Source organism: Oscarella lobularis, chromosome 19 (genome assembly GCF_947507565.1).
Source record: "Oscarella lobularis chromosome 19, ooOscLobu1.1, whole genome shotgun sequence".
NCBI lineage: Eukaryota > Metazoa > Porifera > Homoscleromorpha > Homosclerophorida > Oscarellidae > Oscarella > Oscarella lobularis.
Genome location: NC_089193.1, coordinates 2049466 through 2074092, shown reverse-complemented (window position 1 = coordinate 2074092; position 24627 = coordinate 2049466). Strand labels below are relative to the sequence as shown.

At 45.2% G+C, this 24627-nt stretch overlaps 13 protein-coding genes across 18 annotated transcripts; 5 read left to right on the top strand and 8 right to left on the bottom strand.

Annotated features, from left to right (window-relative positions):
- The first annotated feature begins 16 nt into the window (after positions 1-16).
- On the top strand, positions 17-1311 carry LOC136198590 (ketohexokinase-like). The gene is made up of 6 exons (XM_065988577.1): positions 17-394; positions 440-515; positions 568-717; positions 768-856; positions 912-990; positions 1043-1311. Exons 1-6 carry the CDS (start codon positions 63-65, stop codon positions 1232-1234), a joined length of 918 nt encoding a protein of 305 aa, XP_065844649.1. The 5' UTR covers positions 17-62; the 3' UTR covers positions 1235-1311.
- On the bottom strand, positions 1102-2688 carry LOC136198593 (E3 ubiquitin-protein ligase RING2-like). Of its 2 annotated transcripts, none has more exons than XM_065988581.1 (11): positions 2594-2688; positions 2387-2529; positions 2290-2339; positions 2154-2241; positions 2078-2098; positions 1930-2025; positions 1770-1877; positions 1565-1724; positions 1429-1514; positions 1342-1383; positions 1102-1281 (listed from the first exon to the last, which is right to left on the bottom strand). In XM_065988581.1, exons 1-11 carry the CDS (start codon positions 2622-2624, stop codon positions 1231-1233), a joined length of 876 nt encoding a protein of 291 aa, XP_065844653.1. In that variant the 5' UTR covers positions 2625-2688; the 3' UTR covers positions 1102-1230. The 2 variants fall into 2 exon arrangements, with proteins under 2 accessions (XP_065844653.1, XP_065844654.1); XM_065988582.1 differs by having other exon boundaries at positions 1429-1511.
- Positions 2661-6958, bottom strand: LOC136198570 (uncharacterized). 3 transcript variants are annotated; one of them, XM_065988555.1, is made up of 8 exons: positions 4287-6957; positions 4069-4230; positions 3937-4005; positions 3650-3882; positions 3486-3592; positions 3264-3426; positions 3080-3216; positions 2661-3034 (listed from the first exon to the last, which is right to left on the bottom strand). In XM_065988555.1, exons 1-8 carry the CDS (start codon positions 6841-6843, stop codon positions 2749-2751), a joined length of 3714 nt encoding a protein of 1237 aa, XP_065844627.1. In that variant the 5' UTR covers positions 6844-6957; the 3' UTR covers positions 2661-2748. The 3 variants fall into 3 exon arrangements, with proteins under 3 accessions (XP_065844627.1, XP_065844629.1, XP_065844628.1); XM_065988557.1 differs by lacking the exons at positions 2661-3034; positions 3080-3216 and having other exon boundaries at positions 3292-3426; positions 3523-3592; positions 4287-6958; XM_065988556.1 differs by lacking the exons at positions 2661-3034; positions 3080-3216 and having other exon boundaries at positions 3325-3444; positions 3523-3592; positions 4287-6958.
- Positions 6959-7153: 195 nt separating this feature from the next.
- Positions 7154-13637, bottom strand: LOC136198579 (TBC1 domain family member 7-like). 2 transcript variants are annotated; one of them, XM_065988567.1, is made up of 10 exons: positions 10894-11023; positions 10368-10842; positions 10223-10303; positions 9993-10171; positions 9810-9932; positions 9659-9753; positions 9558-9608; positions 9378-9507; positions 7891-9320; positions 7154-7419 (listed from the first exon to the last, which is right to left on the bottom strand). In XM_065988567.1, the coding sequence occupies exons 2-9, from the start codon at positions 10468-10470 to the stop codon at positions 9240-9242; spliced, it is 843 nt and encodes a 280-aa protein (XP_065844639.1). In that variant the 5' UTR covers positions 10471-10842; positions 10894-11023; the 3' UTR covers positions 7154-7419; positions 7891-9239. The 2 variants fall into 2 exon arrangements, with proteins under 2 accessions (XP_065844639.1, XP_065844638.1); XM_065988566.1 differs by lacking the exons at positions 7154-7419; positions 7891-9320; positions 9378-9507; ... (5 more) ...; positions 10368-10842; positions 10894-11023 and adding exons at positions 11139-13295; positions 13352-13432; positions 13499-13637.
- On the top strand, positions 10491-13979 carry LOC136198600 (protein Churchill-like). 2 transcript variants are annotated; one of them, XM_065988590.1, is made up of 4 exons: positions 10491-10548; positions 10601-10742; positions 13725-13795; positions 13843-13979. In XM_065988590.1, the coding sequence occupies exons 1-4, from the start codon at positions 10510-10512 to the stop codon at positions 13930-13932; spliced, it is 342 nt and encodes a 113-aa protein (XP_065844662.1). In that variant the 5' UTR covers positions 10491-10509; the 3' UTR covers positions 13933-13979. The 2 variants fall into 2 exon arrangements, with proteins under 2 accessions (XP_065844662.1, XP_065844661.1); XM_065988589.1 differs by lacking the exons at positions 13725-13795; positions 13843-13979 and adding exons at positions 10792-10862; positions 10909-11050.
- Positions 13835-15603, top strand: LOC136198582 (protein PAT1 homolog 1-like). The gene has a single exon (XM_065988570.1). The coding sequence runs from the start codon at positions 13992-13994 to the stop codon at positions 15564-15566; it is 1575 nt and encodes a 524-aa protein (XP_065844642.1). The 5' UTR covers positions 13835-13991; the 3' UTR covers positions 15567-15603.
- A 16-nt stretch (positions 15604-15619) lies between these two features.
- LOC136198599 (small ribosomal subunit protein uS10-like) lies at positions 15620-16291 on the top strand. Its single transcript, XM_065988588.1, has 4 exons — positions 15620-15708; positions 15776-15872; positions 15927-16126; positions 16177-16291. Exons 1-4 carry the CDS (start codon positions 15706-15708, stop codon positions 16228-16230), a joined length of 354 nt encoding a protein of 117 aa, XP_065844660.1. The 5' UTR covers positions 15620-15705; the 3' UTR covers positions 16231-16291.
- Positions 16292-16304: 13 nt separating this feature from the next.
- On the bottom strand, positions 16305-17189 carry LOC136198596 (large ribosomal subunit protein eL15-like). The gene is made up of 2 exons (XM_065988585.1): positions 16743-17189; positions 16305-16689 (listed from the first exon to the last, which is right to left on the bottom strand). The coding sequence occupies exons 1-2, from the start codon at positions 17049-17051 to the stop codon at positions 16384-16386; spliced, it is 615 nt and encodes a 204-aa protein (XP_065844657.1). The 5' UTR covers positions 17052-17189; the 3' UTR covers positions 16305-16383.
- A 17-nt stretch (positions 17190-17206) lies between these two features.
- Positions 17207-18566, bottom strand: LOC136198591 (nucleoporin NUP35-like). The gene is made up of 9 exons (XM_065988578.1): positions 18521-18566; positions 18392-18468; positions 18115-18339; positions 18004-18064; positions 17831-17954; positions 17706-17775; positions 17587-17646; positions 17473-17541; positions 17207-17424 (listed from the first exon to the last, which is right to left on the bottom strand). The coding sequence occupies exons 1-9, from the start codon at positions 18531-18533 to the stop codon at positions 17230-17232; spliced, it is 894 nt and encodes a 297-aa protein (XP_065844650.1). The 5' UTR covers positions 18534-18566; the 3' UTR covers positions 17207-17229.
- A 4-nt stretch (positions 18567-18570) lies between these two features.
- On the top strand, positions 18571-19450 carry LOC136198598 (large ribosomal subunit protein uL11-like). The gene is made up of 5 exons (XM_065988587.1): positions 18571-18688; positions 18746-18819; positions 18869-19049; positions 19104-19300; positions 19357-19450. Exons 1-5 carry the CDS (start codon positions 18652-18654, stop codon positions 19363-19365), a joined length of 498 nt encoding a protein of 165 aa, XP_065844659.1. The 5' UTR covers positions 18571-18651; the 3' UTR covers positions 19366-19450.
- Positions 19447-21505, bottom strand: LOC136198583 (UDP-N-acetylhexosamine pyrophosphorylase-like). Its single transcript, XM_065988571.1, has 8 exons — positions 21006-21505; positions 20770-20957; positions 20558-20718; positions 20311-20504; positions 20116-20256; positions 19876-20064; positions 19750-19819; positions 19447-19698 (listed from the first exon to the last, which is right to left on the bottom strand). Exons 1-8 carry the CDS (start codon positions 21467-21469, stop codon positions 19582-19584), a joined length of 1524 nt encoding a protein of 507 aa, XP_065844643.1. The 5' UTR covers positions 21470-21505; the 3' UTR covers positions 19447-19581.
- On the bottom strand, positions 21484-23429 carry LOC136198580 (nucleolar RNA helicase 2-like). The gene has a single exon (XM_065988568.1). It carries the CDS (start codon positions 23330-23332, stop codon positions 21548-21550), a length of 1785 nt encoding a protein of 594 aa, XP_065844640.1. The 5' UTR covers positions 23333-23429; the 3' UTR covers positions 21484-21547.
- A 6-nt stretch (positions 23430-23435) lies between these two features.
- On the bottom strand, positions 23436-24621 carry LOC136198597 (uncharacterized). Its single transcript, XM_065988586.1, has 2 exons — positions 24279-24621; positions 23436-23909 (listed from the first exon to the last, which is right to left on the bottom strand). Exons 1-2 carry the CDS (start codon positions 24474-24476, stop codon positions 23505-23507), a joined length of 603 nt encoding a protein of 200 aa, XP_065844658.1. The 5' UTR covers positions 24477-24621; the 3' UTR covers positions 23436-23504.
- Positions 24622-24627: the final 6 nt, after the last annotated feature.

Below are 24627 nucleotides of genomic sequence, written 5' to 3'. Positions count from 1 at the left end.
TACATCACAACAATGTCGAAAGTTCTACTCGTTGGAATCGCGTGCTGGGACGTCGTTAACGTATGCGATCGCTTTCCAAACGAAGACGAAGACATTCGCGCTCTAAGCCAACGCTGGGACAAGGGCGGAAACGCGGCAAACTCCCTCGCCGTTCTCGGCCAACTGGGAGCCGATTGCGAGCTCTTTTCCACGCTCGCACCGGGCCCAGAGACAGAGTAGGGATCGTTCGCGTGCAGGGGATTAAGTTTAGAGAAGAATTCAGTTTTGTTTTGAGCGAATTGCGAAGTTACGGTGTACGAGTAGACAAGTGCGTGTATCACGTGGGAAAACGATTACCAAACTCTCTAATACTTATCAATCGAGCGAATGGTTCGAGAACGATAGTGCACCATAGGTAGGGATAGGGTAGCAAAACGAAAATCTGTCAATTTTTAATTAGGGATTTACCTGAATTGACTTTTGACGATTTCACGAGTAAAATTGATCTGAAAGATTATAAATGGATTCATTTTGAAGTCAGTCTAAAAATGACCGAATTAATTAATTTAATTAATGACTCATCTCAAGGGTCGAAATGCCAGTCACGTGTCAAAAATGATTCACGCAATTCGTCAATATAATAATAATAGTAGTCAAGAATCGTCTAAGATTACTATATCTGTTGAAATTGAAAAAACGAAACCTGAAATTCAGTCTCTCCTACCTGAAGGTGACGTAGTAAGTGAAATCAAAGGGGATAGAACGCGCGCTAAAGGGGAGACCCCCAGGTATTTATTAGCAAAGATTTTTCGCGTCATCACGGCTGTCAAACAGCAAGCGAAGCGCTCAGACATTTTGCAAGCAAAACGAGACCACAGTAACACTTCCTCCCTCAAAAAATGTCAATAAGCAAATAATTAATTTCCACACAGAGCAAAACTGATTTGCGCGTGGGGTGAAGAGGGCGCGTACGCGACGGAAAAAGACGCGGAAACGGGAAAAATAAGCGAGGCAAAAAAATCAATAAAAATACATCACGTGTCTATTATTAATTAATTAATAGATTTACGAAAGTCCAGCGTTTCCGCCTCCCGTTGTCATAGACACGCTCGGAGCCGGGGATACATTTAATGCTACAGTTATAGACTGTCTCAATAAGGGTCAGGATTTACAAGAGGCAATAGTGAAGGGATGCAAAATCGCAGGGAAAAAGTGTGGACAAGAGGGTCACAAAGGACTTATCTTACATTATTAGTAGGCTTGCGAATAAAATAGCTCAAACGAAGCGTCACTTGTCCAATACTAATAAATCAATAAAGATTATAATAATGACGTCATACTGTAGGAGGTGTGCTTGCTTACCCTATTTCGAATGTCAAATAATCTCAAATGCCCGTCTAATATCTAAAGAAAAAATTACGTCATAAAATTCCTATTTTCTATGATTACCTCATCGCTTTGATTAGGCCCAAGAATATGAAGTTTGAATTGCGTTTCGGAATTGACGTCACTGAGGGAAACATCCGGTTCGTCTGCTATTAATTATTGATTACGTCTTTTTAGTGGGTCCCATATAAAGACTTGCCTCCATTCGTTCTTCCTTCTAATGCTATTCTCATGGAAAGATACTTTGATAGGTGTCGAACTGTGGCGTCCCCGGATGTCCGGATGTAGCGCGTGCGTGAATCTCCACCCGGCATAGAGATCATTAGATCAGGATGCGGAGATAAAGTGAAATCGATTTCCTAAAGGAGAAAATTAAAATCATATTTTTTCTTAATTTGATTTACATTTTCCACGTCTTCGATTGGTTCGACGGGACGAGGAGACGGCGAAACGACGTTGCTACTATCTTCGATGGTCTGATCCAGCAAAGAAGAAGAAGTCTCTTCGCTTTTCTAAAGAAAAATTAAACAAATAAATAAGATATAGACTAAGACTCAGAGTCACTATTTGAGATGGTGATTCTGATGTCAAAGGAAACAAAAGCGGAGAAACGACACTAGTAACAATCGTAGTAGCAGAATCACATTGAGAATTAATAGTCTAAAAAATAAATAAATAAATAAATAAATAAAAAATAGACTCTTTTATTTACGGAAGGTGGAGGTGGATTGAGCTACAAATATTAAATATAGATTAAAATTTCAAATATTTTTTCGTGGTGAATTCACCTTTGCTATGAGAGCGTCAAATGTGGGATCGGGTCGAAGAGATCTTTTCGAAATTAGCTTTTTTCGACACGTTGGACATTCCTTGTTTCTGTAATACGTCCAAATGAGAGATTTTGATATTGAAATCGTGTCTTACCCGCTTCTCAAAGCCGTTATAATGCATTCTTGACAAAATCGGTGAAGACACTAAAAAATCGCGATGAAATCGCGCTAATGCGACGTCGATTTCTTACTTCTTTTGTCGTCATTGTTGTTTTGAGAACGTCCAAGCAGATTGGACACATCATTTCGCTTCGTAGCGTCTTGGGCATGACGATCAAATCGCTGTCGTTTACGGGAAGCTGCGGCTGCCGATTCAGCTCGTACAGAGACAGTTCTGCATAGATTATCGATAGTTCTGTGCGTTGGCGCAAAGGCGAAGCAATAGAGGCCTTTCGTACCCCACATTTTCGCCTGATTTCCTTGCGACATTCCTTGACTAGCGCGCGCGCGTTCTCACGATCCAACTTCCCGTACAAGATATTAAGATAAATGAAAGAAATCACCTAAACATAAATCTCAAAATGTGCTAATCTACCATACCATAATGTCTGAATCAAACGACAATTTCATCTTCCACTACGCCTGGCTCTGGCTCGTCACCATGGTTACCTTCATTTTCACCTCCACCCGTTTTTTCCAACGTCGCCTCTTCCGCTTCCGTATAGCCCTTCGCTGTCAGACTCCAATGAGCATACGGGTCGTCTTCTTCGGCGCCGTCGGCTGACGGATCAAAATAATTCATCAATTCCGTCATATATTCTTCCAAGGTATCGACAATTTGAGAAAAGGCAAGTCGATCGTCTGGCTCCGCTGACCAACATTGCAACATAATGTGATACCTTTAAAAAAATATTAGTCAGAAAAATTATGAATTTTTTTCTCACATTTCTGACGGACATTCGTCCGGTTTATCAAGACGCTTTCCAGCTTTCAAAAATGGAACCACGTCTTGATTGGATACGCCTGGATACGGCACCATTGCAAGTGTCATTACTTCCCACGTCGTTATTCCATATGACCACTAGAAAAAACGTCAGAAAAATACATTCAAATCGCAACCGGACGTACCACATCTGATTTCATTGTGAAAACGAGATCGAGAAGACTTTCCGGTGACATCCAACGTACGGGTAGCTGTCCACCTTGGCCCATACGATAGTAATCTTTTCCTTCTTTCATTACTCTGGATAGGCCAAAATCTGCCACTTTCACTTCCAGATCCCAGTTCACCCTATAAAAATAAAACACGCTTTATATGGGTATGAATTCGCCGCTTTCTAGCGCACGCACATGCAGTTTCTTGCAGCCAAATCGCGATGAACAATACCCTTATCCGATATGTAGTTCATTCCCTTGGCAACCTGATGGCAGAATTTCACCAACTGAACAAGCGAGAGCTAAAAAATACAAATAACTACAACCCCTTCGCCTAATTAATTAAAAATGTATCTAACCTGTTTGGGACGATCTTCGGCGGATTTGTTTCCTGGCCGACATTTGCGCAAATACATTTTCAAGTCGCCCAGTTCCATGTAAGGTAAAATAATGAAAGGCGAACGATGGTTCGGATGAGTGGGATCTTCGGACCAACAGATTCCGTATAATTCCATTACATTTGGATGCTTGAAGTCGCGCATCTGTAGACCTTCTCGAACAAAGTCATTCACCTCCTTACGATTCATAGCATCTTATTAAGAAAAACTCGACTACGTGCATGTACAGTATATCTAATAGAAAATACCTTGGACCGACTTGAGAGCAACTAGTACATTCGTGTCCATTAATCCTTTAAAAACTTCGCCAAAGTTTCCTAGTAGAAAGAGTAGAGAACATGCAGATGATCATCCCCCCGCGCTCTATAGATATATATCACCTTTTCCGATGCGATCTTCCTGTTTGATGCGCGACGGCGAAATGACAACGCCAGTGATTTCTGCTATAATGTCTTCCTCCCAATAGTTCCCTACTACCATGGCAAACGAATTTCCCATCTTGTCAACGTAGTGATGCGAGGGATCTCTCGACAAGTAACTTCCTAGAAAAAAAAAGCCAAGTGAGCGGCCAACCCTTTTTTTCTTATATATTTCTTACCTGGTATTTCTCCCGGTAATGATTTCCTTCTCTTTGATACCGAATGTCGACTCCACGCCATAAAGGTGACAATGTAGCACGTCATAAAGCCGGGAAAAGCGGCAAGAACGACGAGCCACTGCGCCTGAGTTTTGCAGTCATTCACCCACAAGACAATGCTTATTGCAACGATGTAGAGAATTGCAAGAAACGTTGCCACGCCGCATTCAACGATTAAACTGTTTTTCAATCGACTTCGGTATCCTTTTCCATATGTGACCCATATAATAATAACAGTTCCCAGAGCTAAAACTGCGTTGATCCAGTAAGAGATTATGGGTAGGATTTGACTGCGAGCATTGAGACATTGCTTATAATTGAAATCGTCAACATTGTCGTCGGGAAGAAAGCGAAAACTCGCAATGCCTGCCAAAACAATTTCAAAAATTATCAAAACAGCGACGAGAAGAATTTTAATTTGCAGCCTATTGATCATCCCGCCGACAAGATGACCTAGAGTTTCAACAAAAAACGGAGCCAAGCAGAGAACCGATAGAAAATTGACAACAAAATCCAAAGCCAATGTTTTGCACTCAAACGGACTGAATACGTTCACGGCAACGAGAAGACTGACGAGAAAAGAGGCCAGTGTAAGAAGAGCCAAGAAAATCGTCGGCGTTGGAACAATGCACTCACGAGTCGACGCAAGTCCAAAAACGCAAAGACAGAGCGTCAAAACGACGATATGAAGCAGAAGAACAATTATAGGAGTCGCTATTGCGGGAAGAACAGCAGATAATGTACATTTGTTGGTGGTGGAAGTCGGCGCTCTCTCCGTTATTTCTATGGGCGACGGCGTTGTTGCCGCTTCACTCGTCAGCGGTTCCGTCGTCGGACAAATTTCGTAAGGAAGTAAAGGCTTTGGAGCCCAAATTGTGACGTTTATATGTTCGTTTAGTTGCAAGTTAGTCGTTCTATTCGTATCTTCGTCATTAAATGTCCACACTCCGTAAGGAAACGATTGATTTCGCCCGTATTTGCGCGTCCAAGCGATAATTTCATAGGACCAAAATGTGGGTTGAGAGAAACCATTGTCAACGTTATCGATGCGCACTTGATTTCCTGTCCACGAACTTACGTTTGTCGTTATTGAAAAAGTATCTTTATGGAAAATGCTCCGCAGAGTTTCAAACAATACGAAAGGCGCTTCAATTGTCTGCGCCTCAAAATAGCCACGAAGATACTCGTGGAGAAGAAAGACACTGTCAATTACCAAAGACGCTTTATAATTTCTCAAAATTGGACGATTGACGTTGGGTAGCGACGTCGTATTGTCGCACGTTCTCTTAGAAAGACTGCAATTGAAGAAATTCTCCCAATAGCCAGCAAGAAGTGAATTTCGTTCAAGTTCGGTGGAATTGGCGCGAATTGACGTCATATGATCCTGAAATTTGTCCAATCCATTGGTGATGGTGTTCAAAGCAATAACAGTATTTGCCGTCTCCGTAACTCGCATCAAAACGTCGTACAAGTCGTCAACGCGAGCCGGATTGCCCCAAAAATCGCCCAATAGAAAACTAAAAGACGTCCTATTCTTCGTTTCAATTCCAAAGTATCCATTGTGGAAAAAATCGAAAGCAAACGGTATACTCGAAAGCACGACGATGGCACGCGGCGAATCCGGTTCATCCAAACAGCGACGCCAAAGATCTTTAAGAGACCCTGCCCTGTTAAATACATTCGACAAATCTCTCTTTCCCACAACGTTTGTCGAATGTTCGTAATACTCGACGTTGAGACTGCACTCCAGCTGTCGCGTATCAATTTCTCGTTGAAACGCCCCTTTGTTTGCGTTGCCACACGCGTCACCACTTACAACAACAAGAACTCTTTCCCAGCGAGCGGAAAGAAGAACGTCGACGGCGGCTCTCGCCTGTAAATCGCAACTGGCTTGCATAAAAACGATCTGATCAGACGACGACCCAAAATCGTCGTCAGGAATCCAACCAATCGGTTCGTCGACAAGAGAGAAAACGCCGCGTTTATCCTGTCCACTTCCAAAGACACCCTCGTAGAGAGCGAGTAATTGAGACGATCCATACACTACGGAATTAACAGTTTCTTCATCACCACCTCGATAGAATGGTCCTACGATCGTGACGAGGGCGCATTCGTCTTTCTCATCAGGCGAACGAAGAGCTCGCGCTTGATCTTCAACACATGGAGACGCCGTATCGATGGGTGGCATGAGACCACACGAATCGTAGATCGAATAGCCGCTGATATCCGTCGAATTGTTGAGCAATTCGTAAGCGAATATAAGCGCTTCGGCTTGTTCGACCCCGAAGCGGTGAAAGTCCGAAGGAGAACAGGAGTACATGGCGTTGAAGGGATTCCGCCTGTCTCGATGAACGGAGAATAGGCCTCCCATATACGAGCACTTACGAGAATCTGGCAGCGACGTATTTGGCGTTTTCGATACCGTTCGTCCGAAATCGCATTCAGGAGAAACTTTGAAAGCGACATACGATATCGGTTGCAGGGCAATGAAGAAAACGAACAAGATCGTCGACGTCATGACGCGTCCAGCGACCGAAAGGCGATAGAATTTCGACGTTGCCTACGGCTGACAAACAGAGAACGACTGCTGCGAAAACAAAAGGGATGGTTCACCTCGCGCGCCCAAGAGAAGAATGCGACCTTAGAAGGCGGCGTCATGACGTCACACGAACTGGTTGTGACCCGGAACTCCCCGGAACCAAGCGATACTTCCCGTACAGGAACGTAGTCGCCCCTTGCGCAATTGTACTGCGATAATCAAATAAGAGACGCGTCGACGCATGCCGATCCCAAATTGCAACTCGGAAGTGCGCGGAGGATCGCGACAATGACACGAGCAGTTGTAATGAAATCAGCAGCAAGAACAATCAAAGACACTACAGATAGCCACAAGCAAACAGAACAAAAACGATTTGGTCTCAAGAGACTGAGTTACCGTGATGACACTCAACTGAAACTCTGTCCGCACTTCGGGCATGTCTTGACGTCCTTGCCGCCGCGGCACTTACCACACACGTAGATTGTATCATTATAACAGTAGAGCAAATTTGATCTACTTCCGCAACTTTTGCCATCGCCGGCGGGCATGCCACATCTGAATATAGTCACGAATTAGAGGGAGGGAGGGAGGGAGGGAGGGAGGGATCGACGTCGCCGCGCGCGGCTCCATGCACTAAAAGCTGAACGTCTTTGTTTTAATTAACTAAAACGTATATGCACTGCATGCGTCGTACGAAGAATCGCAAAAAAAAGCGGCCAAGGGGACTCGAATAAGACGCGACCGAAGCAGACCGGGGTAAACGCGCCTAGCTTGGGAACATGTCGTTTTCCGTATACGTGTCAAAGCACTCGAACGCGCCGATCCAGTAAACTCTAGCATGCATCAGTTAACCTGTTCTTACATAAGTGCATGCACCGCGCGGTGACTACGCGCGTACGTTTGGAGATCGCGATGAAGAAAAGAAGTGAGGGGCCCCGCGGCGTCTTAATTCCTATAGCCAGCATGCAGAGCGAGTAATGGACGTTCGACCGATAGGTGGCCAAAAACATGATTTAGGAGGCTTACGAGTTGCCCATTTCGGAAAAGATTAGAAAACGAAAAGAGAATTGGACCAAAAAAGCGATTCCGGTTCGATCGAGCAAAGGGGTCGTCGATATAGCGCATGCACGCGGCTTTATCATAGTCATGTGAGCGTTTTTTGGCCGCGTTCCAAGCAGAAAATTCTGCCTTTTGTTAAGCAAAGTCATAAGGAACAAGTACGGTTAGACTTGGGGCACCTCCACTCGAAGTCGATCGCTACCCTCGCCTCCAAAACGATGACGGGCGCTCGGTTAGTCTATTCTTTCGTCTCGGGACGGTGCGTAGAACTACTAGTACGTACCTGCAAGACTGTTACTGATGAATTTCTCGCTGGATTTCGTATTTTCGCTTCTGAAATGTGGGACCTTTGACCTTCTAATTGGGTGGCGCGCCTCCTATCGGTTCTCTCATCAAAACAGGCGTGCGATTTCCAAAGCAACCGAGTCGCCAAAGCGTAAGAACGCCTAAAAAACAGACAGAAAAACGGCGAGAGGGTCGCTATAAGTGTAAGGGAAAACGCACGCTAGTTTGAAGGGCGAATTTTTGTGCGAGACCTACTCAATCGTCGCCTGGCGTTTCTTTACGTCGATTTCGTTCTCAATACGCTCCAAAAAGCAGCGAATAAAGTAAAAAATCGATTCGAGCCTTAGCTATAGCGCCAAAAGGCGACGAACAAAACAACGACGTGTCATAACTTTGGCTAACTTTGTCGTATAGGGTTACGAAACGACTCAAAGTGACGTGAACTACGATTCAAACACTCATTCTAACGACAGAAAAGAAATTCCAGCGCGAGGGACCCTTTCAGGTTAGCCAAAAAAAGGAGAAAGACTAACGTAAAGGCACTCTATCGTAGTTTTAAACACTTTGGCGTCGTTTAACGTTGGAAAACTTTCGCGAAAAGTCAAACCATGGCGGTACGAGTACGAAAGAATGCTATTTTCGTTTTCTATTCTAATCCCAATCGCCTTCGCTCTCAATCTAGACCCCATGCGACTCGTGTTCGTCTCGCCTTCATACCTTCAAATATTGGCCGTGCGAGTGCAAAGTCTGTCGAAACTGCATCAACAGGCAAGCGCAACTGAACGAGCCTTTGAGGCGGTGCCCCTCTTGCGGACTACCCTCTTCCCACGACGGAGCAAATCCGTATTTCCCACCGGAAAGAGAAAAATCGAACAACGGGTAAACGTAAAAGCGAATTCTACATATAGAAACAAACTTCGTGTTCTAGGAAGTAAGTAAGAAAGACGGGAAATTGAAAGTGCAATTCAATAGCTTAGGCAACTCCCCATATTTTAATAAATAAAAAATTTTCACAAGTGCCAATTATCTCTTTATACTTGCAGTGGCCTTCCGCACTGTATCCACAGCTCAAGACCTTTACTAACGGCTCGCTCAGCCTGATCATCACCCAACTATAAATACCTTTTGTTGTAGCGGTCATTTTTCATTTTTTTCCACTCTATACCTACCCTTGATAAGGTCTTTAGCAATAACTCGTGATTGGACAGATCTATAGCGCTTCTTATGCACGTCATCACTATACCTGCTCCTATGAATGACAGCACGGATATTGATCCTGCTAGCATTTTATCCCAAACTCTAGGAACACGCTTATTTATCGGCTGCACTTAATTATTTTCTATTCTAACCTTTCTAAACTCGCTAGTGGCAAAGTGTCAGCAAAACATTGCAAAAGCCATCTAAATTAGCCTAAACTAAAATTAGTCAAAGGCGCACGTGCTCTAGGTACCTTTTTGTAGGTAGAACTGAAATTATTGAAAATTCAACTAGACGAGCGTAGAGGTTGGGAGATTCAACTTCTAATCGTTTAAACATTATATTCTCCTATAAAAAGTTCCCCGTTTTTTTTTCAATAATATTAACTATCATAGTTAATTTACCAGCTGAGATAAATTTTCTCTTATAACGTCACACTTTAGTACAAATTTTGAAAATATGAGATAACTGTCAAGTTCATCAGGAAAAATATCGTGAAGGGTACGCACAATAGAACTAATAGAATCCTTCAATAAATAAATAAATGAATAAATATTTAGGACCCCACGTGATCACCCCTCTCTCACATCTTTAGAACTCGTAAGAAATAAATTTCCCTTTTCTAATTGGTATATTTGTTGATGAAGGTCAGGCAAAAGGAGATGAGCACGTTTAGTGACAACGAGAACCTGTTTGAGGGCTAGATATCGACTAGAATGCTGCTCCGTTACCGTCTCGTGAATATCACGATATACGGGCAACACGTCTACAAGTTACATATCAAAATTAATTAGTAGATTATTGGTGATTTTTTTGCCTAAAAGTAATTTCCACACGAGAGGTCGATGCATCGATGGCGTGTGAAACTGCAAGCAAATTCGTTTGAGAAGTTCGAGATCTATTCGCGACGAAAAAGGAGATTTTTGGGCGAGGAGCTCCCTTGGACTTCTTTGGGGTCTCACCGATTTTTTCGTCAAGAAGGAGCTTTTCTAATTTCTTCTTTTCGTCGATTCCACTCACGCCGAGCGTTCCGTAATAGCCAGAGCGAAAATTGCGAGTCGTCATTTCGTCGACGTTTAGCGCACGCTAATTATTCCCCGCTCTATGTGCAGGAATTGTTTGCGAGAGGATTGCCCCGATAGGGTGAGCGTTTGCAGAATCGAGCTCGAGCTCATTTTTTGACTTGATCCACTAGGGTTCGGTGTGCTTAGAATCTGGCGTCTATTTGTTGAATTACAAGGGCTGCTCCCAGTGCGGCGAACGAAGCTCCGTGGGCGTGTCCGATAGAGAGGAAACGACAAACGAAGAGGATGGCGACGAAGAAGTGAATTTCAAACGTAATTTCATTGTGTGCGAGAGCTAAAAACGCTGACGACTTCCGGACAGATGTGTGCGAAAGTTGCAATCACGTTGTAGCCAGGCACGAATACACGTTTACTGTAACAGAAGAATATCAAGTAGGCCTAATTCTCCAGAGGGGCCCCTTACCGAAAAATCTTTCAGGAGTACACAATGAACTGTCTCTTGTGCGGATACGGTGAAGCGACGGTCAGCATTCTTCCAGACGATCCAAGAGAGCAGAAACTATTTTAGCTCATAGGTTACTAAGCGTGACGTCACCGAACGCATGCTCGTACCTTTTATTCTAGCCAGAGCCCTTTTATAGGGCTCTGATTCTAGCTTGCACCATAGATTTCTATTTATTCTATGCTTGCACACAGACTCACACACGATCAGCTCAACGGCTATTAAACGACTCTCACACGACTGTCCCAATTATCCTAACTACCAATCAAATGTCTCGCTACCTCTACCTAATTAGCTACTGCCCCCCACCCTACTGCTACAAAACGCAAAGACTGAGCGTCAAAACGACGATATGAAGCAGAACAATTATAGGAGTCGATATTGCGGGAAGAACAGCAGATGATGTATATTTGTTGGTGGTGGGAGCTCTCTCCGTTATTTCTATGGGCGACGACGTCGTCGGACAAATTTTATAAGGAAGCGAAGGTTTTGGAGTCCAGATTGTGACGTTTATATGTTCGCTTAGTTGCAAGTTCGTCTTCCTATTCTTATCGTCGTCATTAAATGTCCACACTCCGTAAGGAAACGATTGATTTCGCCCCTTTTCGCGCGTCCAAGCGATAATTTCATAGGACCAAAATGTGGGTTGAGCGAGACCATTGTCAACGTTACTAATGCGTACTTGATTTCCTGTCCACGAATTTACGTTTGGCGTTATTGAAAATCCATCTCTATTGAAAGTTGAAAACCATAAGTGAGAAAATTTACTTGTCTGCTCCTCAAAAAGGCCACGAAGATAATCGTGGAGAAGAAAGACGCTGTCAATTACCAAAGACGCTTTATAATTCCTCAAAATTGGACGATTGACGTTGGGTAGCGACGTTGTATTGTCGCACGTTCCATTAGAAAGATTGCAATTGAAGATTTTCTCCCAATAGTCAGCAAGAAGTGAATTTCGTTCAAGTTCGGTTGAATTGGCACGAATTGACGTCATATGATCCTGAAATTTGTCCAATCCATTGGTGATGGTGTTCAAGGCGATGACAGTATTTGCCGTCTCTGTAACTCGCATCAAAACGTCGTACAAGTCGTCAACGAGAGCCATATTGCCCCAAAAATCGCCCAATAGAAAACTAAAAGACGTCCTATTCTTTGTTTCAATTCCAAAGTATCCATTGTGGAAAAAATCAAAAGCAAACGGTACACTCGAAAGCAAGACGATGGCACGCGGCGAATCCGGTTCATCCAAACAGCGACGCCAAAGACTTCTAAGATCACTTATACTCGTATCATTGAGGCAACTCCTTCCCAAGTGATTCGTAGTAAACTGAGATTCGTAATACTCAACATCGAGACGGCACTTGAGCTGTCGCGTATCAATTTCTCGTTGAAACGCCCGTTTGTTTGCTTTACCACACTCGTCATTGCTTACAACAACAAGAACTCTTTCCCAACGAGCGGAAAGAAGAACGTCTAGAGCGGCTCTCGCCTGTAAATCGCAACTGGCTTGCATAAAAACGATCTGTTCCAAGAACGACCCATAATCGTCTCTAGCAATCCAGTCAATCGGTTCGTCGACAAGAGAGAAAACGCCGCGTTTATCCTGTCCACTTCCAAAGACCCCCTCGTAGAGAGCGAGTAATTGAGACGGCGATTGATACACTACGGAATTAACAGTTTCTTCATCACCACCTCGATAGAATGGTCCCACGATCGTGACGAGGGCGCATTCGTCTTTCTCATCAGGCGAACGAAGAGCTCGCGCTTGATCTTCAACACATGGAGACGACGTATCGATGGGTGGCATGAGACCACACGAATCGTAGATCGAATAGCCGCTCATGTCCGTTGAATTGTTGAGCAATTCGTAAGCGAATATAAGCGCTTCGGCTTGTTCGACCCCGAAGCGGTGAAAGTCCGAAGGAGAACAAAAGTACATGGCGTTGAAGGGATTCCGCCTGTCTCGACGAACGGAGAATAGGCCGCCCATATACGAGCACTTACGAGAAGCTGGTAGCGACGGATTTGGCGTTTTCGATACCGTTCGTCCGAAATCGCATTTAGAAGCAACTTCGAAAGCGAGACACGGTATCGGTTGCAGGGCAACGAAGAAAACGAACAAAATCGTTGACGTCATGACGCGTCCAGCGATTGAAAGGCGCGATAGAAATACGACGTTTGCTGCGAAAACAGATGAAATAGTTCACCTCGCGCGCCCAAGAGAAGAAAGATCAACACTTCCCGGAACCAGGTGATACCAGCTGATACTTCCCGGTACTGGGATAATCAAATAAGAGACGCGCGGATGCGTGCTGATCCCAAATTGCAACTCGGAAGTGCGGAGGTGTATACGGGCAACACGTCTACAAGTTACATATTAAAATTAATTAGTACAGTAGATTATTGGTGATTTTTTTGCCTAAAAGTAATTTCCACACGAGAGGTCGATGAATCGATGACGTGTGAAACTGCAAGCAGGTTCGTTTGAGAAGTTCGAGATCTATCGCGACGAAAAAGGAGATTTTTTAGGGGCGAGGGGCTCCCTTGGACTTCTTTGGGGTCTCACCGATTTTTTCGTCTAGAAGGAGCTTTTCTAATTTCTTCTTTTCGTCGATTCCGCTCACGCTAGGGTTCGGTGTGCTTAGAATCTGGCGTCCATTTGTTGAATTACAAGGGCTGCTCCCAGTGCGGCGAACGAGGCTCCGTGGGCGTGTCCGATAGAGCGAAGAAGTGAATTTCAAACGTAATTTCATTGTGTGCGAGAGCTAAAAACGCTGACGACTTCCGGACAGATGTGTGCGAAAGTTGCAATCACGTTATAGCCAAGCACGAATACACGTTTACTGTAACAGAAGAATACCAAGTAGGCCTAATTCTCCAGAGGGACCCTCTTACCGAAAAATCTTTCAGGAGTACACAATGAACTGTCTCTTGTGCGGATACGGTGAAGCGACGGTCAGCATTCTTCCAGACGATCCAAGAGAGCAGAAACTATTTTAGCTCATAGGTTACTAAGCGTGACGTCACCGAACGCATGCTCGTACCTTTTGTGTTTCTCAATGTCCGAAGAAGGGAATTTTGACGTGGAAAATAGCGTATCGCGTCTCGTCGACGAAGAAGACGATGCGGAGCCCAAAGAAAAGAGCCCGTCGACCTCAAGCACGCCTCTATCGAACCTCTTTCCCCAAATGAGCATATCGAATTCAATTTGGGCACCTTTCGCCGTTTCTCCCTCTCCCTCTCCGGCCGCCGCCGCCGTCCCAGCGCCAACTCCAACTCCTCCACGCGTCATTTCAGTCGAAGAACTCGAAAAGAACCTGACGTCGTCAGAATCGAAAGCGGAAGTAGAGCAACAGCCCCTCCCACCGATTCTAAATCAACTCATGCAACAACAGCCTCCCCCTCCCTCCATCCCCCCAATTTTTCAAATGTATCGAAGCCCACATCTATATCAAACACTTCCACCCGGCTACCTGCCACGCCCACCTTTTCTACCGCCTCCTCCAATGATTCCAGTGTTGCAACCTCCTCCGCCTCAACAACCCTATCATCATCATCATCACCATCATCATCATTATCGTCCACGTGATGTGGAGTTCAGTGAGGCAACAGACGACGATCCCTATGCCGGTTTTATGACCCAAAAGGACAAGGACTATCTCGTCAAAATACAGCTTCTTCAATTACGCACAAATAACCCGTATCTCGACGACTTCTACAACGAAATGTACACGCTAAAAAAACGCGAGAAAGAAAACCCGGAAGAAGAAGAGGAAGAGGAAGAAAAATACATCATACCCACCGTGGAACGTGAGACACGCGAATATCAAGTACCCTTCAAGGAAGAAGGTTCCCTTGGCAAAGTCTCCGTCTCATCTGTCTCGACTCCTCGCAAAATTATCGACGCTACAAGTGGCCGCGAAAGTCCCGGACTCACCACAACGCATTCCTTCGACGCACGTCGTCGTCTTCTCATCAAAATTGAACGCGCTTACAATGAAATTCTCGCCATCGACGAACTAACGAAAAAATCCAACGCTATGCCAGATCCAACACAGAGTGAATATTCAGAAAAAATTTTGGCTCACCAGGAAACGCTCAAAACGACTCTCAATAAAGATGACGTCGAATTCTCTCAATTGCTTTCCATACGAAAGGGAAGAAAGTTAGTTGGGCGCGTGTTGACTGCTCTAGGTCCCGGTCCGAATTCCCAAGCGTTTGTACTGAAATTATTTTCCAATTTAACTGAGGTTCTTGTACGTGCGGATTCGTGTCTTGGTGCCGCCGTGCCGGCAATATGTCGCGTCGTCAAACGCGGGTCCGGGGATTTTATTGTGCAGCTTTTTGATTCAATTAGTGTTGGAGGCGTTTTTGTGAGCGAATTTTGTAGTCGCGTGTTTGTGTGTGCAGTCCAACGCGCTGTGGTGCTCATAGAGGAAGAGAGTGAGAAGGAAAAGTGCGTTGGAGCGGTGTCAAGGTTCTGTGAGAGATTTTCTATTCCAGTGGCTGGAGGACAATCCTTTAGCACTGCTACATTAAATCTCATGAAGACTTTGATTGATTTTGATGGACTGTCGTTGTCGGGTAGAAAAAACGTGCAAAAATTCATTGATCTGGTATTGAAAGAAGTATAGAATGCCGGGTAAATAAAATTTTGCCTACGTCATTATAGCCGTAGCGTGCTTTATCGACCGCGTGGCGTTGTGCTCTTCGTCTGGCTCACCGCTGTTCTTTCGTGATTACGTCGGCCAGAACGAAACTAAACGGAATAAAATGGTAAAAAGACACGCTACGAATCGCATTCGCGATGACTTACAGTGACTGGGACCCCCTTTTCGCGAAGTCTCAACCGTTCAAAGACACAAAAGGAATCGAAGAACCTCCTATCCATCGCATTCGCATCACCTTAACAAGCAGAAACGTGAAAAGCTTAGAAAAAGGTACGATAAAGGTAGCAATCGCGACCTTTTCGAGATTCTCATCACGTGGTCCAGTTTGCGCCGATCTGATTCGCGGCGCCAAAGACAAGCAGCTGAGAGTGAAAGGTCCCGTGCGAATGCCGACGAAATTTCTCAAGATCACGACGCGCAAGACGCCGTGCGGCGAAGGCTCCAAGACGTGGGATCGCTACGAAATGAAAGTTCACAAGCGAATCATCGATCTTCACAGCCCTTCGGAAATCGTCAAGCAAATCGTGAGAGAAAAGAATGGAGAGGAAAATCCTAGCTACGATGATTCTTTTAGACGTCTATCAGCATTGAACCGGGCGTGGAAGTCGAAGTGACGATCGCGGAATGAAAGAAACTCTTACTTTTTAGTAGGGATTCATCTGCCAAAATATAAAAAACGATGAAAGAAATTGCGTTATAAGAGACCGGCATATTTATTATGCATTCCCTTCCCCTCACCATAGCAACCATCAATCAAAAGCAAAATCAGGTGTCTTCTCTCTCAACGATATCGTCGCAATTTGACGAGATTTCGTCTGAGCCACGATCCGTATCTTGAACTACCCTTCACCTTATTATAAAGATGCCCTTTGTTCATGCCGCGATTCTTTCGACCGACGGATGTGAGACCGCGCAATTCGCGATGCTTGTGAACGGATCGACAAATCCAATTGATTTGCGCGTCTCGTCGAACGGCTTTGTGAAAGGGATCGATTAGAATCACTTCGAAGAACTTGTACACCGAATCTTGCCCAATCCAGTACGAATTCAATACGCGCAAATTGCCACATTGACGACCCACGCGTTCCTTTGATGAAAGAAGTCGCGATTTATTTTTTTTTCTTTTCTTATCCGTCTTACCTCGGCTACCGATTGGAGACTGCGTTGAAATTTCAGCTGTTTGACGCCCATGTTTGCTGGTTTTCCCATTGTTGCGCCTTTGGGGACTTTGCGTTTGCGTCCGCCGCGACGAATTCGAATGCGATAGATCACGAAGCCTTGTTTCGCTTTGTAGCCCAGTCGACGCGCTTTGTCTGGGCGGGTGGGACGCGGTGCGCGATGGATTGACGATAGCTGGCGGTATTGCCAGCAGCGGACGCGTAGGAGAAAGCGGAGCACGTCCGACTGCTTTTTTCTCCACAATTCTTCGAGATACTTGTACGCTCCCATTCTCGATTGACGTAACTGATCTACGGAGACGAGTTGATGAAGGCGAGACGTCGATCGATGGTCGGATTGACGCGAAACGAGCGGATTTTCTCGTTAGCGAACGACGACGCCGTGGACCTGACTTCGCGCGTGCGCACGCAAGATCGACTATCTGGTCCCGGACTAACCAATTGATTATTCACCACCCAAGCATGTATTCCATTACTTTCGACACAAATCCCGTATTTTTCTGAGGCACATTCGCTTCTCTTGGCTCGACATCGTGCATACTTGCATTCGCCCTGTACGCAGCAGTAAGCGGCCGAATCCCACTCTTAGAACTTGGCCCCTGAGCACTAGACAACTCAATAACACCACTCGACTCCATAGCAGACTACCAAATAATTCTTAAACTGATTAAATAATAAATAACTGTAGGTACCTTATCTATGCAAGACTGCACCCCTATCATGATACCTCCACCAAATATTTTTCCATTTTTGCTTAGAGCCTATATACGAATTGTCTTCTAAAGTATATACAATGTAACTGGTACCTTGGCTGCTTGGATCCTAGACTGATATTTTAGATGCATCCAATTTCCTTGACTTGAAATCTACAATTTTCTCCCAGTCTCTTTTTCATTAGATACACGTATGTACAGTACAATATTACCACGTGTTTCACCACACTTCCAAATTTAGAAAATTCCTGAAGTACAAAAGTCGTTGCAGAAGACGGAAATCTAAGGCAATCAATCAAACTACGAGAGCCCTGACTACACTTTGAGACATGTATACCCAAATATTGTAACCCAACAATCATCAAATTGATCCTCGGATGTAATCGTGTCCCCATACTGATAAAAGGGATCTAATTGCGCCGGACTTTGAGGTCCTGTTCCGCCACTAAGAAACGTGTGACCTAATTAGAAACTAATTAATTAAAATCAGCCAATGAAAAAATCTTTTACCATAGGGTGAAGATACAGAACCCGGATGAACTCCATGTATTGTAGAAGGAGTAAAAGAAGGCTGATTAAATTAATAAATAAAATTAAATAAAATGTGCATTCCTTTTCTACTTGTTGTCTTGGAGCATCGCCAGTGTGAAATGGAGTGCTGACAAACGAAGACGAGTCGTATAGTCCTTCAACTGGCGGTCCACCTTTGTCTTTCGATGCTGACGTCATAACTGAGTGTTCTTGTGTTGTTCGACGAAGAGAAGTCGTATCTGTCGAATTGAGTGGCGTCGGATTGCTCGAAAACCCAACTGATGGGCTCCTCGTCATCGAATCAGACAGAGGAGACTGGAAAAACGGAAGATTTCGTGCGCTACGACATTCGATCGTTACGAAATACCTGCGTTCCGAGGAGAAACGCTGGTAGCGGGCGCGGCATAGTAAAGCCCGACTGAGGAGAAGGCGTAAACATCGATTCTGTAGCGATCGAATCTCTAGAGAACGTTTGATAACGGTTTTTCGCTTGTACCTTTCGATGCCATTTAAATTTAACGCGCGTTCGCCTCCTTCGACGCGACGCACCCGTATATCAACGCGAACGAGAGCCTCCACTCGCAAGCCAAAGTTATCCCATCGATCCTCGTCGTTACCGTACTCGAAATGCCTCCCAAGTTCGATCCAAACGAAATCAAAATAGGCAAGACCATAGACGAGTGCTAGAAAGCCTATTCAACAACGTTTCTCGCTCGCACAGTCTACCTACGCGTCGTCGGCGGCGAAGTCGGCGCAACATCATCGCTAGCCCCAAAAATCGGCCCCCTGGGCTTGGTAAGCCAAGAAGAAGAACCATAGCGCCTCTAAACGGCGTTTTTCGCAGTCGCCGAAGAAAGTAGGCGACGATATCGCGAAATCGACGACAGAATGGAAAGGACTTCGTATCACCGTACAATTAACGATCCAAAATCGTCAGGCGAAGATCGCCGTCGTTCCTACGGCTTCGTCTCTCATTATACGAGCACTCAAAGAGCCGCCACGCGATCGAAAAAAACAAAAGAACAGTAAGAAATAATTAATTATTTTTATTTAATTATATCTTACGTTGTTTTTTTAAGTTTTGCATAATGGTAATGTTACCATGGAGCAGGTGTATACCATTGCTAGGGAAATGAGGCCTCGATCTTTGTCTCGTTATTTTCGTGGAACTGTAAAGGAAATTTTGGGAACGTGTCAATCCGTTGGATGTACGGTCGACGGTTCTCCTCCTCACGATAAAATCGACGAAATCAATGACGGAGAACTCGAAGTTCCCGTAAGTAGAATATCTAATTAATTAATTAATTAATTAATTAAGTATTTCTCCTTTAGGAAGAATGAAGGACTTTGAGACTTTTAGTGGGTTCGTTCTTTCGTGCGTTTGTTTGGGGATATAATTGATTAATAAAATTTCCAAAAACGTTCACGTGACTGCGCCACTCGCCTAATATTAATTAGACGTCCCGACGATATTTTAATACATCAAGGTATACAAACAAAAAATAATCCAATATAAAAAATCCACGTGGTGCTGCAGACTGTTGCTACATGTGTCTCTTACTTGCTGCTCAATCTCTTTCGCTTTGGCTTGCTCTCACCGTTCTCTTTCTCCACAGAACCGTTCAAATGACAAGGCGATTTGAAGTATTTATCCTTCACCAAATCTTCCAAACCCTTGATTTTAATAACAATATTATTATTTATTGATTAATTTTTGGAACGTACTTCGCCTGAATAAGAAACCAAAGGCGAGATCTCACACTCAATAAGAAACGATGACTGGCTATTTGATCTCCTATAGAAAAACCCACGTGATCAATCTCCTTCAAAATTATTAATTATTGAATGTACCTCAGTGGTATAAGTGGCAATGTTTGTCCACTTTCATCCCGGAAAGAGCCCCCAGCAGCCAGCATGTAACGATAGTGGAGATTCATCAATGATTGACGAGCTGACTCTGGCGTATCTTTCTCAGCTCCCGGACCATTTTTCAATGGGGAAAATTCGTCCTCGCGTAAAACTTCCAATAATTGAAAGTTTCTAAATTATTACTCGTGTTATATATAATTGCTAGGACACGTGATTGCCTACTTTGCAAACTCAAAAACGTCGAAAACGAATTTTTCAATTTTCACTCCATTTGGCTGCGTTGGCTTGACAACCATCCCCTTTTCGTCCACGTGGGGAATTTTCTTCTTAGCCACATGATGTTGCAAATCTTTCTCATGTTTCCTATGAATCAATAGAATCAATCTAAAATCCGGGTCCTTTTCTCTTTCTTCTTACTCAACAACTGACATCACAAAATCAACAGTGAAAAAATGATTGCATATATTTCCGGCATGGAAAACAAGTCGTCCATCGAGAGACCGTTTCTGCGCCGTTTCCAAGGTGATTTCACTATACTCAACCACCTGAAACTTATCATCACAAATGCAGACCACGCCCACAGCCTCAGTAGGAAACGCCTTCTGAACAACCTATAAAAAAACAAAGATATATAATATATATTTTATAAATTACTTTGGTGTACTTTGGCTCCGCAATCTGCTTTTCTTTCTGTGCAATAGCCAACAAAAACCGGATCAGCCATCTTCACGAGGATATTATCAACGCAATAAACGTGCATGCACGTGACCCCTCTCATTTTCATATCCTCCAATATCTTATGCGTTTTCAACGCCTTATAGAGACCTAAAGAATTTAGCAACATTGTTGCTATATCTTTTCTCCCTTCCTTTCTACCTCCATTTCCGTTTGGTGCTCGAGCGACTTTCCCCTTCTCCGCTAATATCACTTTTCCATTGAAATCCATACATGGCAACATGGCCTGTTCAAAGAACACAACGTTCTTTGGATCCAGACCAAAATAGCCATGTTTCTCGAAAAATTCAATCGTTTTTCCCTGAGTATGTTCACTCGTCATAATATACCTTAAGTATGAATTATCTAATCTTCTCGCCACGCCCACTTTAACCTACCACGGAACTTTCCCTCTATTTCCGGCCAATTGTTCGAGTTTGAGAATGCGTTCCGCCTGGAGTTGATAGAGCGTTTTCCCCGACGGCAAACCGACGTCGTACATTCCTTTAGGATAATCGACGCCGAGACGAGTTCCTTGCCCGCCTGCGAGCAAAAGAACGGCCACGTGACCCGCCCCTATCTCCTTTAGACCCGATTCTCGCCAATTATCGAGCTCTTTCGGCGACGATCGTGCCACCGATGCGATTTGCTCCTCCGGAAACGGCTTCAAACGGTCGTCTTTCTTTGTTTGCATCTCCTTCATGTTTGCGCAGGCGTGTTCGAAGTGAGACAGCGCCTCGGAGAAGTCGATCGACGACAAATCGGCGACAAACTCTTTTTGATCGGTCGGCGAGAGATCGTTCCAGAAGGCGAGAAGGTGTTCTTGACCGCTGGCAGCCAAGCGTTCGCGTAGAGCTTCCATTGTTCCTTTTAAACTTTAGCGCACGCTAAAATAGTATTCAAATACAACAGCACAAATAATTAGGAAAGCATGCCCTACCTAATGTCTGTTATTTTTTCGTCCACGCTGCCAATAATGCCCCCCATTTGATTGATTACCGCCGAATCGCCTTGGCCTCATCTGCTCAACTCGCTCAACTAACTCAGGAAGTTCCTTTGCCTCACTCAACTTCGTATTCGCCCCGTCCCTCCACGTTTTCCACACCAACTCGCACATTTCAGTCGGCAAATCAAAAGCAACCCCCTTATAGTCCTTACACATGCGCATGCCTCGAACCGCCGCTTTGATTTCGGCGGGTAAATGCCTCGCAATGACATTCCACATATAACCAACAGCGCGAATCTCAAAACTATTCCTCAGCAAAAACGTCGTGTAATCGGGCTGGGAAGACAAAAGCGAACGCGACTGTATCTCAGCACTCCCGGAAACATAGGCCAAAGCAGCGGCAACCAAATCAACGGCACTAGACCCTTCACTATCAACTAAACTTCGCGCAGACGGCAAAAAATGCTTAACTACGGACTGAGGTACCCCCTTTAACGCTTCCCCAGCATCTCGCGCAGCCGCAGATACAATATCCGACGGTTGTGGAGGCCCTATATGAGTAAACGTCACCCCAGTGCGACGTTCGACGTACTTAAGCAATTGCTCTTGATGGGGAAGATAGAATATAACGCACGTTCCCGGACGTCCCGCTCTTCCGGTTCGTCCAGAACGATGTATATAGGCATCCACGTCTTTGGGCGGTTGGCATTGAATTACGAGGTCCACTTCCGGGATGTCGAGACCTCGCGCTGCTACATTCGTTGCAACGAGACAACGAAAATTTCCCTGTCGGAATGACGTCAGAGTTATTTCGCGTTGATTTTGTTCAATGTCTCCGTGAAGAACTTGACAGTCTTGTTTAAGAATTGAACTCAATGCCAATTCATTAGCCTCGCGTTTCGTATCCGTAAATATCATCGTACGACCTTGACAACCCGAATATACTTTTACGACGTCACTGATGACGTAAGGACGTTCGTCACGTGAGCAACGTATTGCCATGTGACGTACGCCGACAGCTGTGCGTAATTTCGCGTCTCCAATCAAATCTACCGTTTTGACGTCACCCATGTATTTGGAAGTGACGTCACGGACCCAATCTGGCATTGTTGCGGAGAAGAGCAACATTTGGGGGCGTTTTTTCTTTTGAGTTTCTGCGAGAATTTCTTCTACTTGTTCCGCGAAACCGACTTCGAACATTCGATCTGCTTCGTCCAGTATAACGCACGTTAGTCGACTCAGATCTAATTGGCCGCGTTTCACGTGATCCATTATACGACCTGGAGTTCCCGTCAAAATGTCGAGACCCCGTGCAATGACGTTGAATTGAGGTCCGTAAGGCGTTCCGCCGTAAAAACACGCTGACGTCATTTCCGGTGCAGTGGATTGAAATTCTTCGAAAACTTGTATGGCTAATTCTCGTGTCGGTGCGAGAGTGAGAACTTTGGGCGATCGACCTTTTTTGGAGCGGGGTGTTGCTCTTCGGCTCAGACGCTCGACCATAGGGAGAGCGTAGGCGAGCGTTTTCCCGGTTCCCGTACGTGCTTGGGCGATGACGTCACTGCCGTCGTAAACGTCGTCGAATGTGAGGCTTTGGACGGGAAGGAGATGCACGAAGCCGCGCTCTTCGAGACGTTTGCAGCGTTCGGGCGAGATTCGAAAGTTTTCGAACGATCCTTCGTCGTTTTTCGCGCGTTTCGAGTCGGTTTGCTCCTTTCGTTCGTCCGGAGAAGCGATTCGTTTGCGTTTCTGATGTTTTTCACCAACCGATCCGTTCATTGTAAGTTCGTGGAGAGCGACGAGGCGATTTCGAAGAGAGAACTGAAGAGAGTCGACCACAAGCCCAACACGTGGAATCACACCAACGCGCGTTAGAAGCGGATAGTGTCTCGGTCTCTTTATTCGATCTACCTACCGCTAAACCTCGTGTACGTAATCAAAATACATTTCTTTACACAAACACGCCCAAATCGTCGTCCTCGCTGAACGTAAATTGCATTGGCCGAGCCGGAACGTCACCGGACGCCCCCGCCCCCGCCTCCGCCTCCGCATAGCGACTGCACAGCGTGTCACCCGAAGCGCTACGCGACGGTGCGAGCGAGAGAGAATCCGGCGTCTTCGGCAAATCGGACGTCGGCGATACGGAATCCCGATCCATGATAGTGAAACTGCGATCGGGAATGGAAACGATCGTCTCGCACTTTTTTTCCTCTTCTGAAATCGAGACCCAGGGCAAAGCAGACGTCGTGCGAGATAGCGTCTCCTTCTTGCCCCCCGATTTCCTTATCTTATCCACCGTATCGAACATTCCTCTCAACTCGTCGTGAATGTGTCGACTCTTCGCGCTAATTTCTTCCTATAGAGAAAGAAGCCGGTAAAAAGGTGGCGGTGTTGACCGCTAAGTAAGTTAGAGCGTTGTTTTTGGATACGCCAAAGCATAGTTTCCGCGAGCGCGCGACACGGTACGATCACTCGCCCACGAAATAGCCCTCTACGATACGGCATCTACGTAAAGTAGGCGGGCTAATGGGACTGCATGTTGTCATTTGACCAGACGCGTGCGGCTGTTCAATCTACGGATGTGGACCCGCGGGCAGCGGAGCCGATAATCTTTTCTAGACATCTCTGTATCGATCGCGGATGACTACAGGCCTACATCCGCGTCCTTTCCGCGACTTCATTTCTAAGATTCTCTAACTACTCGATTAAAGGAGAAGCGACGTACCAGCGCCAATGTGATCCACGTCAAAGAGACGGTTATATCTTGACGTCGCTGTATCGTTTCTTCGAGTAGAGGCCGATTCTGTTTCATTCTCTTCAACGAAACGGGTTCTTCCCATCTGTAGCTCTCCTCATTCCACCCGGCTTCTTGACGTAGCTTCTTGCATCGAGCTAACAGCTCAGCAGTCGACCGATCATTCATTTCGACGTCGTTCGCGATGGGAGACTGACAAGCAGTCTCGGGAACCTCTTGATTTTATTAGCGGGGGGAGGGGAGGGAAGGTGTGACGCATGTGCCTATCTATACATATAGCTAATTGACCTCTGGCCCGCCGCCGCAAAGAACAATAACC